The sequence below is a fragment of the Anopheles arabiensis genome, chromosome 3, assembly GCF_016920715.1.
Source record: "Anopheles arabiensis isolate DONGOLA chromosome 3, AaraD3, whole genome shotgun sequence".
Classification (NCBI taxonomy): Eukaryota; Metazoa; Arthropoda; class Insecta; order Diptera; family Culicidae; genus Anopheles; species Anopheles arabiensis.
The window spans coordinates 22,286,466-22,302,571 of record NC_053518.1 but is presented as its reverse complement, the minus strand read 5'-3'; the positions used below and the strand labels follow the sequence as shown (position 1 = coordinate 22,302,571).

At 43.7% G+C, this 16,106-nt stretch overlaps 1 protein-coding gene across 2 annotated transcripts; it reads left to right on the top strand.

Moving 5' to 3' along the window:
• Positions 1-247: 247 nt before the first annotated feature.
• LOC120901434 (glutamine synthetase 1, mitochondrial-like) lies at positions 248-4,736 on the top strand. 2 transcript variants are annotated; one of them, XM_040309383.1, is made up of 2 exons: positions 248-413; positions 1,687-4,736. In XM_040309383.1, the coding sequence occupies exon 2, from the start codon at positions 2,180-2,182 to the stop codon at positions 3,386-3,388; it is 1,209 nt and encodes a 402-aa protein (XP_040165317.1). In that variant the 5' UTR covers positions 248-413; positions 1,687-2,179; the 3' UTR covers positions 3,389-4,736. The 2 variants fall into 2 exon arrangements, with proteins under 2 accessions (XP_040165317.1, XP_040165316.1); XM_040309382.1 differs by lacking the exon at positions 248-413 and adding an exon at positions 1,094-1,225.
• Positions 4,737-16,106: the final 11,370 nt, after the last annotated feature.

The window sequence follows — 16,106 nt, the reverse complement described above, 5'->3', positions numbered from 1 at the left end:
AAATAAGAATGAATAATAAATTCGCATTTTCCCCTTTTTGCTTTGTGTTCGAAAGTTTTACACGTTGTTTTGCATACTTTAAAACACACACACAAAACAATAATAGAAAAAAAGACTATTTTTATATCCGAAAACCAAATCCACGTTGGCCCACTGTGCGATGGGGGTGGAAAACCGATTTACAAAAAAGCGGAAAACTGCTCACAGCATCCCTTACAGCGCCGGCACTTTTGCTCTCTTCACACACGCGCTCACGCGGCTTGGTTGGGCTGATCTTTTGCGTTCACTCCCGCACTCGCTGCCAACCGGAGTGTATGTGTGTGCGCATTTAACGTGCTTCGCGATTGCTAGTTTGTGTCACTGGTGAAGAGAAAGGCCCAGAGACAGATTTTAGCTGCAAACATCTTTTTAATGTAAGTATTTTGTGTGGGGAATCGGCGATAAATAAGAGTGTAGCGTTGTGATAAGATTTTACTTGTTGAAACGCAACGCGGCTTTGTTTGCATGAGGGCCGCTACAGAGTCCGTGTCCGCGCGATAAAAACCCTTGCCACGGCGCGAGCTCCACGTATCCACGCGTACGCGTCACTGTATGCGTTTCGCCGAAACTGCATACGAGCCTGTTAGAATTGTTGTGGTTGCGGCGCTGGAGGAAGTGCGCTGCAGAGAAAAAAAATACACAACACAAACACCAAACACAAACCAGCAAAAGCGAGCAAGAGAGAGAAAGGTACGAATGTACGAGAGAGTGTGTGCGGTTAGCGTAAAAGATTAGATGGAGCTTAGGAACGGGCCGATCGATTTTTAATCCAAGCCGGCGTTGGCGAGAGCGCGATAGTAGCCACCGCGAAGCAAACGAAAGTGAAATGCGAAACGGGCAGCTGAGAGCGTGATGAGAGCGGCACGATGCGAAAGAGCGAGATAATGCGAGAGTGAGCCACCACACTGCTACTACGCATATCCCTTCACTACAGCGCGGGCTAGCCGTGGAATCGAGGGTGTCTGTGCCTCCCTCTCCCGTACACACACACAAACACCCAGCCGGAGAGCACCACTACACCGACAGCAACACCCGTCGGTGGCAGCGGTTTAAGTAGTTGAACCGCGCTTTAAAGCGAACGCACTTAAGCTACAGCAGCGGTACGAGCAGCAGCGGCGTGCTTTCGCAGCAGCAGCAGCAGCAGCAAAACTTCTTCGACAGGAAGTCGCGTAGGGAGAGGAAGCTGGTTAGTGTCTCTGTGTTTGTGTGTGTGTGTGTTTGTGTCTGCATCCTTGAATTGTCCTTTCTGATTTTTGGTGGATGCTCAACGTAAAACTCAAAAACAAAACCCTAAAAACAAACGGTCTAGGAATTGGGGTGTTTTCCGACTAAATCGCTCTTTGTGTTTGTGTGCAGCTGTAGTACGGCTTCCAAGGACAAGTGTTTGAGTTTGTGAGCCTATATCTTTCCCCGAGTGCAACGTTGCCCAGACAACGACCATAAGACTTTGGTCTTTTGTTACGTGCTCCGTCTGAAATAGTGATAGTGTTCCACCAGACAGGAACCGATTTTATAATTGTTTGCGTGTATTTAGTTTGATATTTTTTGTTCCCTGTCTGTGTGCTCCACCTTCCCTAAGTACACCTTTGTCATATTAGCTCTCCTTTACTCACACTCTTTTGCATGTTTTTCTCTCTTTTTACGCAGGATTTGCAGTGTGAACGGCTTTGAAGCAACGGCCTAACTTTTCAACAAAAAACAAACATCACACAACCTGCCACACTCCTTCACCGGCTCTCTTCGTCGTTCGGAAGAGAGAGAGAGAGAGATCGTGAGTGTGTGCAATCGAACCTACGTGTGTGTGAGCGAGTGATAGTGTGCGTCTATTGTGCGTGCGTGTGTGTGTATCTCGATAGTGTACGCTTGCATCTTAGCCGATCCAAGTAGACCTGTGCCAGCCGTGGGAGCATCGACACTTCATTTTGTGATAGAAATTCAACGTTGTCGGTTGTCGGGCGCACTAAATTCAAACCTCTTTGCTCATAATCTCGCTCAGGTGTTGTGGAACAAGAAACCCCACGAACTCCTCCAAATTGTGCTAGTAGAAACGCCGCGTGTGTAAAGTGACGTCGCTCCATCTTTTTATTTTACTCCCTCCTTCGTGTGTGTGAAAGCGAACTCCCTGTAAAAGAAGAAAAAGATGGCTCTCCGCGTCGTGGGACTGTTCATCCGCCAGGAGCTGTCCGGGCTGGCCGGCAAACCGTCGGTGCGCATGATCAGCACCAGCCGCGGCCCGAACTGTGCCCGGATCCTGGAGCACTCGCCGAACGCGCACCTCAACAAGACGCTGCTGGACCGGTACACCCGGCTAAAGTACGACCCGAAGTACGTGCAGGCGACCTACGTCTGGATCGACGGCACCGGCGAGAACGTCCGCCTAAAGGATCGCGTCCTCGACTACGTGCCGAAGGCGCCGGAAGATGTGCCCGCGTGGCAGTACGATGGCAGCTCCACCTACCAGGCGCTCGGCGGCAACTCGGACATGAAGCTGGTCCCGCGCGCGCTCTACAAGGACCCGTTCAAGGCGGGCCCGAACGATGTGATCGTGCTGTGCGACACGTACCAGCCGGACGGAAAGCCGACCGCCTCGAACCATCGTGCCGCCATGCAGGACGCGTACAACCGCACCAAGGATCTGGAGCCGTGGTTTGGCATCGAGCAGGAGTACACCTTCCTGGACATTGACGGGCGTCCGCTCGGCTGGCCGGTGGGTGGCTTCCCGGGACCGCAGGGCCCGTACTACTGTGCGACCGGGGCGCAGAATGTGGTCGCTCGCGACATTGCCGAGGCGCACGCGGTCGCCTGCCTGTACGCGGGCGTCCAATTTGCCGGCACGAACGCGGAGGTCATGCCGGCCCAGTGGGAGTACCAGGTCGGGCCGGCGCTCGGTATGAAGTGTGCCGACGATCTGTGGCTGTCGCGCTACATCCTGTGGCGCATTGCGGAGGATTACGGCGTGGTCGTGACGTTCGATCCGAAGCCGATGGAGGGCAACTGGAACGGAGCGGGCGGACACTGCAACTTCTCCACCAAGCCGATGCGGGCGGAGAACGGTATTAAGGCGATCGAGGCCGCGATCGAGAAGCTGTCGAAGAAGCACGACAAGCACATTAAGGCGTACGATCCGCGCGGAGGAAAGGACAACGAGCGCCGGCTGGTGGGCCGGCTCGAGACGTCGTCGATCGACAAGTTCAGCTGGGGCGTGGCGGATCGTGGCACCTCGGTGCGCATTCCGCGCGGCGTGGCGGACGCGAAGAAGGGCTACCTGGAGGATCGTCGCCCGAGCTCGAACTGTGACCCGTACGCGGTGTGCAATGCCATCCTTACCACCTGCCTGTTGGACGAGTAAGCGGAGCGGGAGTGAACAAGAGTGTGTGTGTGTGTGTGTTTGAATGTGTATTGTGTGTGTGTGTGAGAGCCGAACGACATTTTCTCCCGTTTTTTGTGTTGGCACTCCCTCCGCTCCCACCACACGCGTTTGTTTCCCTTCTGCTAAATCCCACCGCTGCTCCTCCAGCATAAAGAAGGCATGACGCAATCAAGCCTGTGCAAGATCGATCGAAGCCTTTCCAACCCCCCACAAGACAACAAGGAAGAAGGGGCGAACACACCCAAGATGGGTTCTATGTATACGGTTTATTTTTTGCTTCATTTTTTCTTTTCTAAACCAAACTTTCCAATTGTGTTTGGCCGAAAGGACTCATGACTTAGGCAATGGAATGGTGTTGGTGCAAAACATGTCAAGACTTTCACCGAGCGAACTCGATGGACTGATAATGACGGTGGAGATGTATATTTGTGAGAGATGCCTTTTTAATGAACCCGCTTTTATATAAAGATGTGTGTGTTTTGTGTGTTTTTACAAGAAAAAAAAGATCGCAACGAATGTATTTCTATTTTACAAGCAAAATCGTTAAAGGAATTGTACAAAAAAAGGAGCCATTACAGAGTAGAAGGAGCAAGAAAAACAGAAAGAGTAAAAATGCTTAATTAACTAGAAATTGTGCATTTCGTTCCTTTTTTTGCTCTTTTGTTTTGTCTTTTTAATCAGCAGCAACGCGCTTACATTTTCAGCAATGAAGCTTGGTTTTACTCATTGGCAAAAAGCGTCTTAAGAAAGAGAAAGAGAGATATTTGATTGCAACGAGCAAGGGACAGGATGTGCATTATTATTTTTCGTTTGTTTTTTTTATAATGGAGGCTGTAAACTCAACCGGGCAGACGAAAAGGGAAAGCGATGATACTTAGCTTGGAAGCAAAAGGGGCAGAAGACGACCGTACGCAAATATTCCGAATACACAAACATAGGACACATTTTATTTTCCGGTAAGCGTAAAGACAGGTGGGAGCGCGATATTTTAATGGGTGTGTGAGAGAGAGAGGGAAGTCAGAGAAAAAAAAGAGAAAAGAAAAACAAGATAAAAAGCGAGCAAGAGAGAAGTCAGAGAAAAAAAAAAAGAAAAACAAGATTAAAAGCGAGCAAGAGAGAGAGAAAAAAGATAAGAAAAATTATCGTAGCTGTTAAAATAACTTGTTGTTTAGAGTGTAAGTGCAGTTGAAGTGTAAGAGCGTGTTATATCAGCGAAATAAGGTGGGCAAACGCAGGAAGCAAAGAAGTAAAGGTGAATGAAAACAAAATAACACAGAAAGAATAAATCCAACCATCACGTTATGCAAAAACAAAGCGAAACTCTTTATATCTGTGTGTGTATGTGTCAAATTGGCAGCCAATAATAATAATACTTATGCGCGAAATATAAAAAAGTTAAAACAAAACAAAAAAACATTCGAAACAGAACAGCAAAATTGCATTAAATAAAACAAAAAATATCAAAGTATGAATAAAACAAACAAACAAACCATTAAATCTAAAACCGCTTGGAGGATGTGTCACGTTCTTGTCTTCCCCTTTTTCTCTGTATGTGTTTGGTTCATTCGAGAAAGCAATATTTTCCCCCTTTCACTAGAAAAAACAGCAACCGTTCCGCTACCCTTCTCCCTTCTTGGCGTTCAATTCCTTCCTCTGGGTGGTTATTTTTAAAACCACTCCGTTTCCTTTCCTGCACTGACCTCATGTGACAAAACTGGTCCCTCCCACGACTTAGCAGGCTTAATGATGACCATCATCACCACCATCATCATTATCATCGGAAAAACTCATTCGACCTTCTGATCATTTCAAACATTTCACAAACCTGAAACGACCTTCTGGGTTCAGCGGGACACAGCTGACCGCATCATGTTACACACCGCTCAGATGACAGTGCCACAACCCTTCCTCGTACTGCCCTTAAGCCCCCTTCGTTGCTCCTGATCCATGAGGAATCATCTTTCGTTCGCCCATGTCCATGTTGAGCGAAGGTTCCACTAGGACGTACTTTGTGTACTACTGGATTTGTTTACGTTGTGCTGTGAAAAATCGAAATCGATGCCTTGAACTTCGAACTAGCATTGTTGTTGTTTTTCCGACGTTTCTCCCACTCTCGCCTTGGTTGTCAGAGTTCCGGTGTAGCTAAAAAAAAAAGAAGAGGAGGGAAGGTCTCGTTACGTTACACAACACTACGAACGAGGGTGTGTTTCGTTTCTTGTTCCTTCTCCAAACATACATACCCCATTGGCCCGCCAAATACGGCTGACAGTTGATTAGCCAAAAACGTGCTAGAAAAAGAGCACTCAAAGTACTTTCACTAGAGGCATGCTTATGATGGATGGATTTGGCGAAATAACGATTTGCGTCGGTTTGGGGTTCACGCTTATGTAAGCCATTCAAAGCTGGTGAAAGATCAGGTGAGTGGGGTTTGGGTGTACCTTCTTTTTTCAACATACGATAGGAGCATTGACCTAAAGGAAAGGTTTTTTTGCGAGGTTTTGATTTTAGAAATTTCCCTCCGCGCCCTTATGTCAGAAGTGGTATTTTAAAATACCCTGTTTGATGCTTGAAGTGATAACGAATCATGCAATCTCAGTTTGAATAGTTTTACTCGACGCTTCTCACCCCATAAATCCTTTTTGCATGACATTACTCAACGAGGTGTTAAGTAAAACATTGTTCTTCAAAGTCAAGATCGAGACCATCCGAGTCATCCAGCAAAAGGGGCTATCGTGTATCTTTTTCCGAGAAAAACGATCACAACGGTACAACATACCTTTGGCACAACGGCATTACAACAAGTACAACCCCGCCGAGCACCGTAACACTTGGCGACATTGTTGTTTTCTAGCCTTTGTTTTCGCCCCGGGACCCCTTGCGGCAAACAAAAACAAACCTTTTACTACCCCATCGGTCCATGCTGGCTCTGTTCCATTACGGTGGCACACGACAGCCGCCCTATCGATGAGCTCACGAGTAAGGGCAGCAGAAAGCAACCCCCCCAAAAAAAAGGAAGGAAAAAACAACCACGCTACACAAATACGTACAGAAACACCCCACAATCGAATGGAAATGGGTCTGCCCTGGCTTCACAGAACCAACCCCCCTCTCGGAGTTGTCGTTACTCGGAACACGGCTAGCGAACACGCGGCTATCAGATGATTTCGCGCGGGCGAACGAACCAACGAAAGCGAATGCGGCCTGCGCAAGTATGTGTTTGGTGCGGACCGTACGCGCGTATAGCGAAGCATACGCTTTTGCGCCTGTGGGGCGCAAGTGGTTCAGTCGCGCGCGCACTCCTCGCGTCGCCTCGTCGCAACACAAGCGCGTTGGCGATGGTGGTAATAATAATAATAATAATAATATTACACCACCCAAGCAAAATGAGAACGCGATACGCGGGGGGAGCGATAGAAAAGAGTGGCTAAATGGGGTGGGATTCTTTTCATTCTCTCATTTTTTTTGTGGTGGTTCACCAGCTGATCGAAATTGGGTAAAGTTCAGACAATCCTGAGACCGTGTAATTGAGGCCGGTTTTAAGCACTTTTTTGCCACGCTTAAAATTATCAGTTGGATGTAGTCGTTGGAAAAGTACTTATCTTTCGTTCAAAATAATAAAAAAGACAAGTAGATACATAAGAGATCCGCCTTGCTGCGGGCTTTTGTTTAAAGGCAGCGGGTCGTTTTTATTACACGTCTTTGTGTAAAACTGTCCATAAAAATGAAGAAAATCTTCACTGTTTACCGTTAATTCAAGTAAAAAAAATAAGCAAACAAATACATTTTCAATGCGAACAACCACACAGACATCACCTACCCCATTTCTGAGCGGAGCAGTTGTTGCTTGTGGGAGGGAAGGGTGCGATAAAGCTTATAATGCGTGTCATCGAATCTAGGTTAAACCGTCTAAAATATCTGTCGCTTTACAGCCGCTTTACGATACCACGCTCCACCACCACCATCACCATACGAATACTACCCGCACCGGTTGATATAATGTGTTGGTTATTGGGTTGGTGACTGTTTTCTCCTGCAGCAAGCCAGATCGGGGAGAATAAAATCTCAGAAATAGAAGAAACATAGTGCGTGCGTTCGACGATTGTTTTTTGTTTGGATTAGGGATTTGTGTAGAGTAGATGACTGGCAAAATTATCGTGTATATTCGCAGCAGATTTTTGGGATAGGATTTTGCTTTATTTTGGGTAATTATGTTGGAAATAATAATCTATATTTTATTGGACAGAATTATCATCGTAGAGAATACAAGCAAGATGATCGCGTTTTAAGATTTTCAGAAGGTAAAGAGGATAATGTTAATACGATAAGGTAAAGGCAGAATATAAAATATTTATTCGTCAGACAAAGTTAACAAAGCTTTCAAGTTATCAGAAATTGTAATTGAAGTATTATTAGAATAAACAACTGTCACTTTTTATGATTTTAAGGAAGTTGAATACTCCAACGCGATTTGTAGCGACGAGAATTGCAATAAAATATAATGTAAGAGAAGATCCATACATTCCGTAACGATCTTAGGCAAAAAGTACCTTCCAGCATGAACACATTTTGTTACAAAGGGTAACACAAAGACAAAGCAAAGAGGCAAGAAGCACAAATAAAGGCCCTATCACATTGAGAAACTTGGAATAGAATTGGTTCGTCAATACACATTTGACAGCTTTTAACCTCGGCAAAAAAAAATGTATTCTTTGAGGTGAATGTAGATTCTGCTAAGAAAGAGAATTCCACTGTCAAAGAGTAAAACGGAGGTTATTTGAGTGAAAAACACAGAAACCAGATCGAAGAATGTCGTTGCAAATCCAACTTCTCCTACACAAAGTTGTTATTTGCAACAGAAAGACATGTTTTAAATAAAATTCTGTTCCAATATCCGAAGCGTGTAATTGCTTTTACGACTCAGATATTGCTATCAAAAAAGGGAAATTACCGATAAATTCTGGAATTATTCCTTTAATGTAACAGGGCCTTGAGATGCTCGATATCAAAGTGAAATGTTTCAAGATCTTAATGACTATCACTGAAGAGAGGTGATGGCTAATTAGAACGTCATTAATAGAAGGGAGAGTTTATTTATAAATCATTACGGAATTCATGGATAATCCCTACAATTATAAAACCAATCAATCCAGGTTTGCATTAAATGTTTTCCTATCTGTTTTAAATCCACGAACAGAATCTTGGTCAAGTAATTTTCTCCTATTTTTGAGTGAAATATATGCCAATTTTTCGTCTAGTTCTTAAACAAGGCGAAGCTTACTATCACCACGTCAAATACACTATCAATAAAGAGGTAGAAAACATAAAAACAAAATAAAACGATTGCGATCGTTGTTGACTCAACGTTGTTTGTCAGCCTAACCGTGTGATCGTAATCGTTGTATTAAATTTATCTCTTTAATTTATGTTGTTGTCTTTCCCTAATGCACATTCTATTGCATCGTAAACAAAACAAAATACAATCATTTAGCTAGCTCTACCCAACAACAACAAAAAAACAAAATAAACCCCTTCCCAGTACAATGACTTGGCAAAACGTTAAACCACACTCACGCGCAGACGAGCCTTTCGCTTTCGCACCACAGCGAACACGCACCCGGCGCATTGAATTTGACCCAAGCAAACGCGACCGAACTAGATCCTCTTCCTTATGTCTCGGCTGGTTTCCTTTCGAATCCATATTGACTCATTACTGAACCACTGAGCCACCTTCCCCACCTGGCCGCCCACACTTTACCACAGCTCTGCGCAGGTCGTTTTGCACACACCAAAAACCACGAACCGCTCGCGATATCGCTTCCTGGTGCGGTGAATTGTGCCGTTCAGCTTACATATTTGCCACCCTGCCCTGGGCAGAGTTATTTCATCTTTCGATATTTGCATCTCGCCGTGCCGAGTGGGTTAACCGGTTTTTCTGGTTAAATGTGTGTGCGGATTGTTGGTTTACTTTGTGCTTGTTGTCTTCGTTTTAAGAAAAAATCAAACCCACTAAACGCGAGACTTTGCGACGATCAGCGCAGTTTGCGAGCGTTTTTGGCTTGTGTTGTGTGCCTCGCGCGAATCAAATTATTCCCATCACGAGTACCTCGATCCGTTTTGTTTTGTTTTTGTCGTTGCCGATCGTATGATGCTGTGTGTACTGTTTGTTTGCTGTTTGCGCCTAGCGTCATGACGCGTCGTATTTATTACGCGTCTAAAAATGAAAATCAATCACTTTATTCCACTGGGAGGAAGCGTATTCTATTGGAAGTGACCACCTGGGGTGACCATACGCTATTATCTACACCGCACAAGAGCAAACGCACACACAACACAGCGAAAAGGTGTGTAGCAAAGCAGCAGCAGCAGCAGCAGCACAAAACACAATAGCAAATAGATAGCTGCAGCGATGCGATGGTTTGATTGAGCCGCGATGGGTCCGGCGGGAAGCCATTTTTATCAGCATCTCCGAGTGCGCTACGGTACGGCGGTACGAGACACATCGACAACCGAGTCACCGGACACGCTTCCCGCGGAATGGCGGACCTAGTAGCGGCACGTACGCTGCGTACAGCGGCAATGGCAACTTTATGACAAAAATAGCTCCCTTGTCAGCTGGTCAGATGACTGATGGTCTCGCTGTCTCGCGCTTCTATTCTACCTCTAATGCGTTCGTGTCGATGAAATCTCAAACTCGAAATCACACGCCACACGCACGTTCAATATTGGGAAGACATAAGACATTTGGGTAGAAAAATACACACAAATTCTAGAAAGAAAAGTGTCAAGGTCTCGAGATGTCAAGACACTATTTTTATAGGATTAGGTGGACGGGACATTCCTCCCAACTGGTCCCGACAGTAGTTGCTTTAAGGTAAACGAACACATCTGAGACATCTATTCAACTCCAAAATTCTCAATTAACACCTTTTTGCTTCAAGTTGTCCGAGTAAATTTGCACACGTGCTAACATCTTAATAGTCGCAAATCAAAGAAATGCAAAGCACTGCCGCTGGTACTATTAGAAGTGTTAAATGGTTGTGTAAACCTGCAAACAAAATACTACTATTTACATCCCCATACGTGATTACAATGCCAGTCAAACAATTCCTGTTGTGTAATCGCTGCCATTGAAATCCTTCGCTGAATGAACAAACATTTATCTCTTGATCTTCGATGCTCAATAATGCCTTACCGTGTGCTCCTTATTACCGCTCTCCATCCATCCATCTCCCGTAATCGAACGAGATTTCCCTTTCGATGACCTCCAGGAGCATCTAAAACCACCCATTGTTTTTAAACCAATGTACGTGTCCATCAATCGTTATCGCACCCACTCACTAGAGGTGGTTGTCTTCTTCGACGATACCCACTCGTACGGCCGTTTGTGAAGAGATAGCCCAGGGATTTACCCCCCTTGTCTCTCGGGAGGAACTAAAAAGAACAAAAAAAGACACATTCATCGATAAAGCGTCCTCAAGCGGAGTGTTGTCTACTGGCAATTCAAACAAACAGCTACTGCTGGCAATTATTTAAAAGGCGATCAACCGATCATTACCAGTAGCTAAGGCGGCTAAGAGTGCTTGCCCGCACGCTGTATGAACGAATTGCTGATTATAAGGAGTAGCGGGGCGCGGCTACTATGATTGAATTTTTATAGAAACATACCAGTACAGTACCCCATGAGGCACCCTCCCCATGAAGGCATGAGGATGAGGGACACCCTGTTTCGGTGTTACCCCAACGGAGTAATGCAGCAATCCAAGAATAACACTCCAACACGCTCCAGTAGTCAATTGCTGATTAGCAATCGCACAGGCGTTGTTAAACAACGTCAAGGTAATTTACGTTACAACGCATTGAAGCAGTCTGCCCGCGGCCTATCTCGCGCGTGTTATTGTGATGTTAGAAAAGGTTGAAATTGAATCCGAAAAAGGAAACAACTTGCAGCGACAGGAATGATGATGAAATACTCTACCCAAGCGCGAATGTAGTGCAAGTCTCTCTTATCAATTTGCAATGTATGCAGTTGCAAAAAAATACGATTGTCAAAGAATCACACCTCGGTTGCTTGTGAGTGGTGTAAGTGATCTGATTAGGTTGGAGCATTGCATCGCTATTTTTGATCGATTACGAACGATCAATTACAACGCATAATGGTTCTTTGGGTAGTAGTTTGAAGAAGGTTCAATGTGAGTATGACAACTTCATTCCGTGGCTATAAGGCACGCTAATAGTGTGCTGTGTGTATTAAGCTATTACTAAAACAAATCAATTTCCATCACAGCTCATCGGTCCCATTTAGCGCCGTTGCTAAACGACACTAATTAGCCGATAAACACACCAGTCGGTCTCGTGCCCGGGTTCCATTCGTGTTGGAGGCTCGCCAGCAGCCGTCTCGATAATTGGTGGTTTGAGAAAACGTGCCCCATGCCCCATCAACCTCCCATTAGTCTACCGCCGCTCGCACGGGAATAGCAAAGATAGGTCAATATCTTACTCTACTCAATCGAACCCCAGCGTGGAGCTCCGTCTTACTTCACACTTGACTGCGCCAAAACACACGCTCTACCGTAGAACGTGAGCGGCACGTTTCGCTACTGTTACGGCCCCGACCAACGTGTATTCTGGGCATTAGTCCAGAGATGGGAAAATTTCTCCCTCAAAGCTTTAAGCTTCATGTGCAAGCGAAGAAAAACGTGCAGAAGAACCACGTCCCACGAACGAGCATAATGAAGCGCCCCCATGCCAGGCCGGACGAATCGGTGCGTGCTGTGGCGAAAATGATTATCAACGCATCACTCTCCGGTCACCCGTTTGCTGCATGATTCGGAGGGGAGCTCCGGGACGGATAAGACGGACGCTTCCCGCACTCCCGAGTCCAACGTTCAGTCCAGCGCCGCAGAACGCGCGGTACGTGTGTGGCTGAGTGAAGAAGATTCTTTGCCATTTATCAGTAGCAGCCCGGACAAGTTGGACAATGTCCTCTGGAGTCAATTTGACCTCCTTTTCCCTGGTGGTGGTGGATGTGTACGGTTTATATGAGCCCCGGGCAATAAAACATTACGACAGCTGACTGGTGTGGACCTGGAGTTTCGCGTCATAAAAATGGGAATAGATAATGCTTGCTCCGGGGTAATTCAGACATGACCTTCCGTTATTGTCACGGTGCAATGAGTGGACCTCGAACGAACAAAAAACCATGAGATTACACTTTCACTAGAGCATGGAGCAAAGTCACGAATTTTATGTGTTTTTTTTTTTGCCATAATAATGATCACTTGAAATTGCACGTTTATTGTAAAGCACAAAGCTACGATCGCACGTTTCTTTCGCTCTCGCTCGCTGTTTGGCTGTTCATTTCGAGCGAGGGGAAGAATTGCGAACCAACGCCTTATCAGTGCACGGTTACACAACCCTCCGACCGAAGGGTGGGCAACCAAACATTCTTCCGGATGGTTCGGTTCTTATTTACCGAAAAGCTTAGCGTACCTCTCTAATGGTCCGCTGGTTCGATCGGTATAAAATTCAAGAGAAAAAAAAATATTAAAAATCAAAACACACGCGTCTGCCAAAAAAGGGTTGGAGGGCCTAGACCTGTTTGCGTGTAGTGTCCACTCGTACCGATAGCACAACCTTGAACCTGCTTGGCTACAGGGAACGTCTCGAAAGAATGGCTTCTATGCCACAACAGGAAAATAAGAACACTTCTCATGAGAGGAACAACAATCAGGTTTTCGATTTGCGCGGTGTGTGTGTGTGTCTGTGTGTAGAATCCATTCGCTTCTCCCTTTACGTCATCATCACGACCAAGATCGAAATCTGTAAAGCGCTGTCAAAATATGGCTGTCATGCGTTAATTAAACGCGTGGCACGGCTCGGCCGCGGTTGGGGCTTCGATACTGATAAGCAGGTTTCGGCCGTGATTGGTAGCATAATTGAAGCAGAACGATAAAGCCGTATGTTTTGTGTGTGGGGCGTTTTTTTTTTACTTACCGACCTTTGCTTTAAATCACTGGGTTCCACAGCTGGGGTGTGTTTCCAAGGCAACAAAGCTTGTTGCTTGGATGCGTACAATGTAAGTAAGCCGGTTCCAATTGTGAAATTGTGTGAGTGTGTGATTGTCATTTGGCCAGCTTGGCGAAACAAAGTAAATAGGGTAAATGTACCAATAGTGGTGCAAGTTGTAGTGGTACCGATGTGTTTTAATGGATTTAAAGTGACAGGAAGGACAATTTCTGAATTTTTTAACACATATGTTTTGGAATATGTTCTATCTTCGCAATCACAACCATTTTTACCCTGAAATACATCAAATTTACGAAAAAATACATATTGTTGTGACTGCCTCGGTGTACCTATAATGGTGGTATGGTTCCTATAGTCGTCGTATTGTGTTCCTATAGTGGTGGTAAACAAAAATGCATCAAAAACGGTGTATAAGCTGTTTTCGTATGAATAGCCAGGATTACTGGCATAATATAGGTTTCTTGCGTAATATGATCGTAAAAAAAATGTATAAATTTGATCAATGAAACTATTGACTAAAGTACTGCATCACACCTGTCATCAACCTACACCCGGAAGAGTGTGCTTGATTTGAAGTCAATTTTTCATTCAGCCATATAAGCGAATTTTGGCCTGTTTTTGGTAAATTACCTACATAAAACTCATTTCTGTTGCTTATTTTAGTGAAAACAGTACGACATGTCAAAAATATCCTCGAAAAAATCTAAAACGACCTGTTTTTATTGATTTTATAACTATAACCACTATAGGAACATGCCTGTTTTGTGTACCTATAATGGCACTATGGTAAAAAACACTCAAAAATGCATAAATATGGTCAAAAGGCAAATAATTTTAGTAAAACAATAACATTACATAACAGTTATGTTGAAAAACTAGTAATTGCGTGGTTATGTGGTCGTTTAGAACGTTAACAGAAAAATGAGTTTCGTTATGAAATCCTTAGGATTTTGGAAAAATGTTGACACATTTCACAAAATAATGGATTTTTCGGTCACTAAGTACCGGAATGGCCCCATTTAACTTTTGAACCCTTTGTAAAAGGCTGAAGAACATTTCACACTAGCTTAAATAACTTAATTACTTTTAATTTGCCCTATGAACCCCATTTTAGAGCAATAGCACCACTATTGGTACTACCACCACTATAGGTACATTTACCCTAATACCGCTGGAAGCCGGTTCTACCAGTTGGAATGAGTTATATCTTCTTTAATTGTGCATATTATTAAGTATCGTGCTTTTAAGTGTACTAGAAGTTTTATACACACTTAGTCAAATACCATTTTTTATGTAGATTGTAACAAGAAAACATCAATAACAACTCTTAACTAATCACAAAAAATCGAATCCAATGAAACAAATTGTTTAATGTTTCATATTATTGTGATTCGAACTCAACATTTTCGCAGTTGTTTTTGCAAATATCTTGGCCAATTCTGAAGCTACACTTCATAATTTCGATGTCATTCGATAGATATTCTTGGTAAGTATTGTTGTTCTTGGAAAGATATTTTCTGTAATATTTTGCCCAAAATGATCATAAACAGCATTTATGAAAGTAAAACAGTTGAATGTGAATGTACCTCAATTCCTTTAGTTTTCATGAGCAATAAGGGCTCCTGGTCTTCTCCGGTTACCATTAAATAATTAAAATTGTCCTTTTGGCCAATATGACTTTCGTAAATCTAAATAATACTGATCACACTTTGAATAAAAAAAATATAGATCCTCCTAGTTGTTGAGATTCTTTTCAATTTCAACACATGCTATAGATTGTACACAGTTAGGTGTAATTAATTAGAATAAAATAAATAGGCAGAAAGGTAATTAATAATTAAGTATAATTAGGTGAATCTCATTTTGTAAGCTATGCAATACAAAACACGTATTATGCTCACATTTTTAATTAATTAATATCATGTAAAAAGCCGTCCCTACTGAATAAAAAAAAAATATCATGTAAAAGTATTGCATTAAAGTAAATAATCTGTGGTTGAAAATAAGTTAAATGTTGGATTTAGCTGAGGCATAGAAATGAAAAATATGCCTCAGCTAAATATTTAAATAATTTACTCCATAAATAATACAGTTTAAGTACATCTTTTAACAGATTCCAATACTTTACCAAACTAATTTTAAATTCTCAAAGAATATAGCTCAAATATTATTATTGTAATATGTTTTACAGTTTCCCACGATTTATTGGTCAGTTCACATGATTTTTTGGTGCGTTCCTACGATTTTTGAACAAAAAAATAAAAGGGATATTCATAGAAATGTTCATCAAAACATATTGTGCCTATCCCAAGTTTTTTTTTATTATAGAACTACTATCATGCTTCACTCAAAATCGCAAAAACCAACAATCACTTGATGCAAGAAAAAAATCTACCCCATTTCTTCTGAATCCGCCGCTATATCGTTGGGCGAAGCGATTCGTAAACAAAATAATGCAACCAGCTCCAAGTGTCAATGTCAAACATGCGTACACGCTCCGCAATCGGCCAAGGTTACGGACGATGCACGCGAACACACCTAGCGGCAGTAGCAGCAGCAGCAGCAGCAGGAAGAAAACCACCAACCACAAAGACAACGGCCGAAACCGAGAGAAACGGTTCAAGGTGCAAACGTCGGCAAATGTGTCGACAGTCGGCTGCAATCGTTGGCG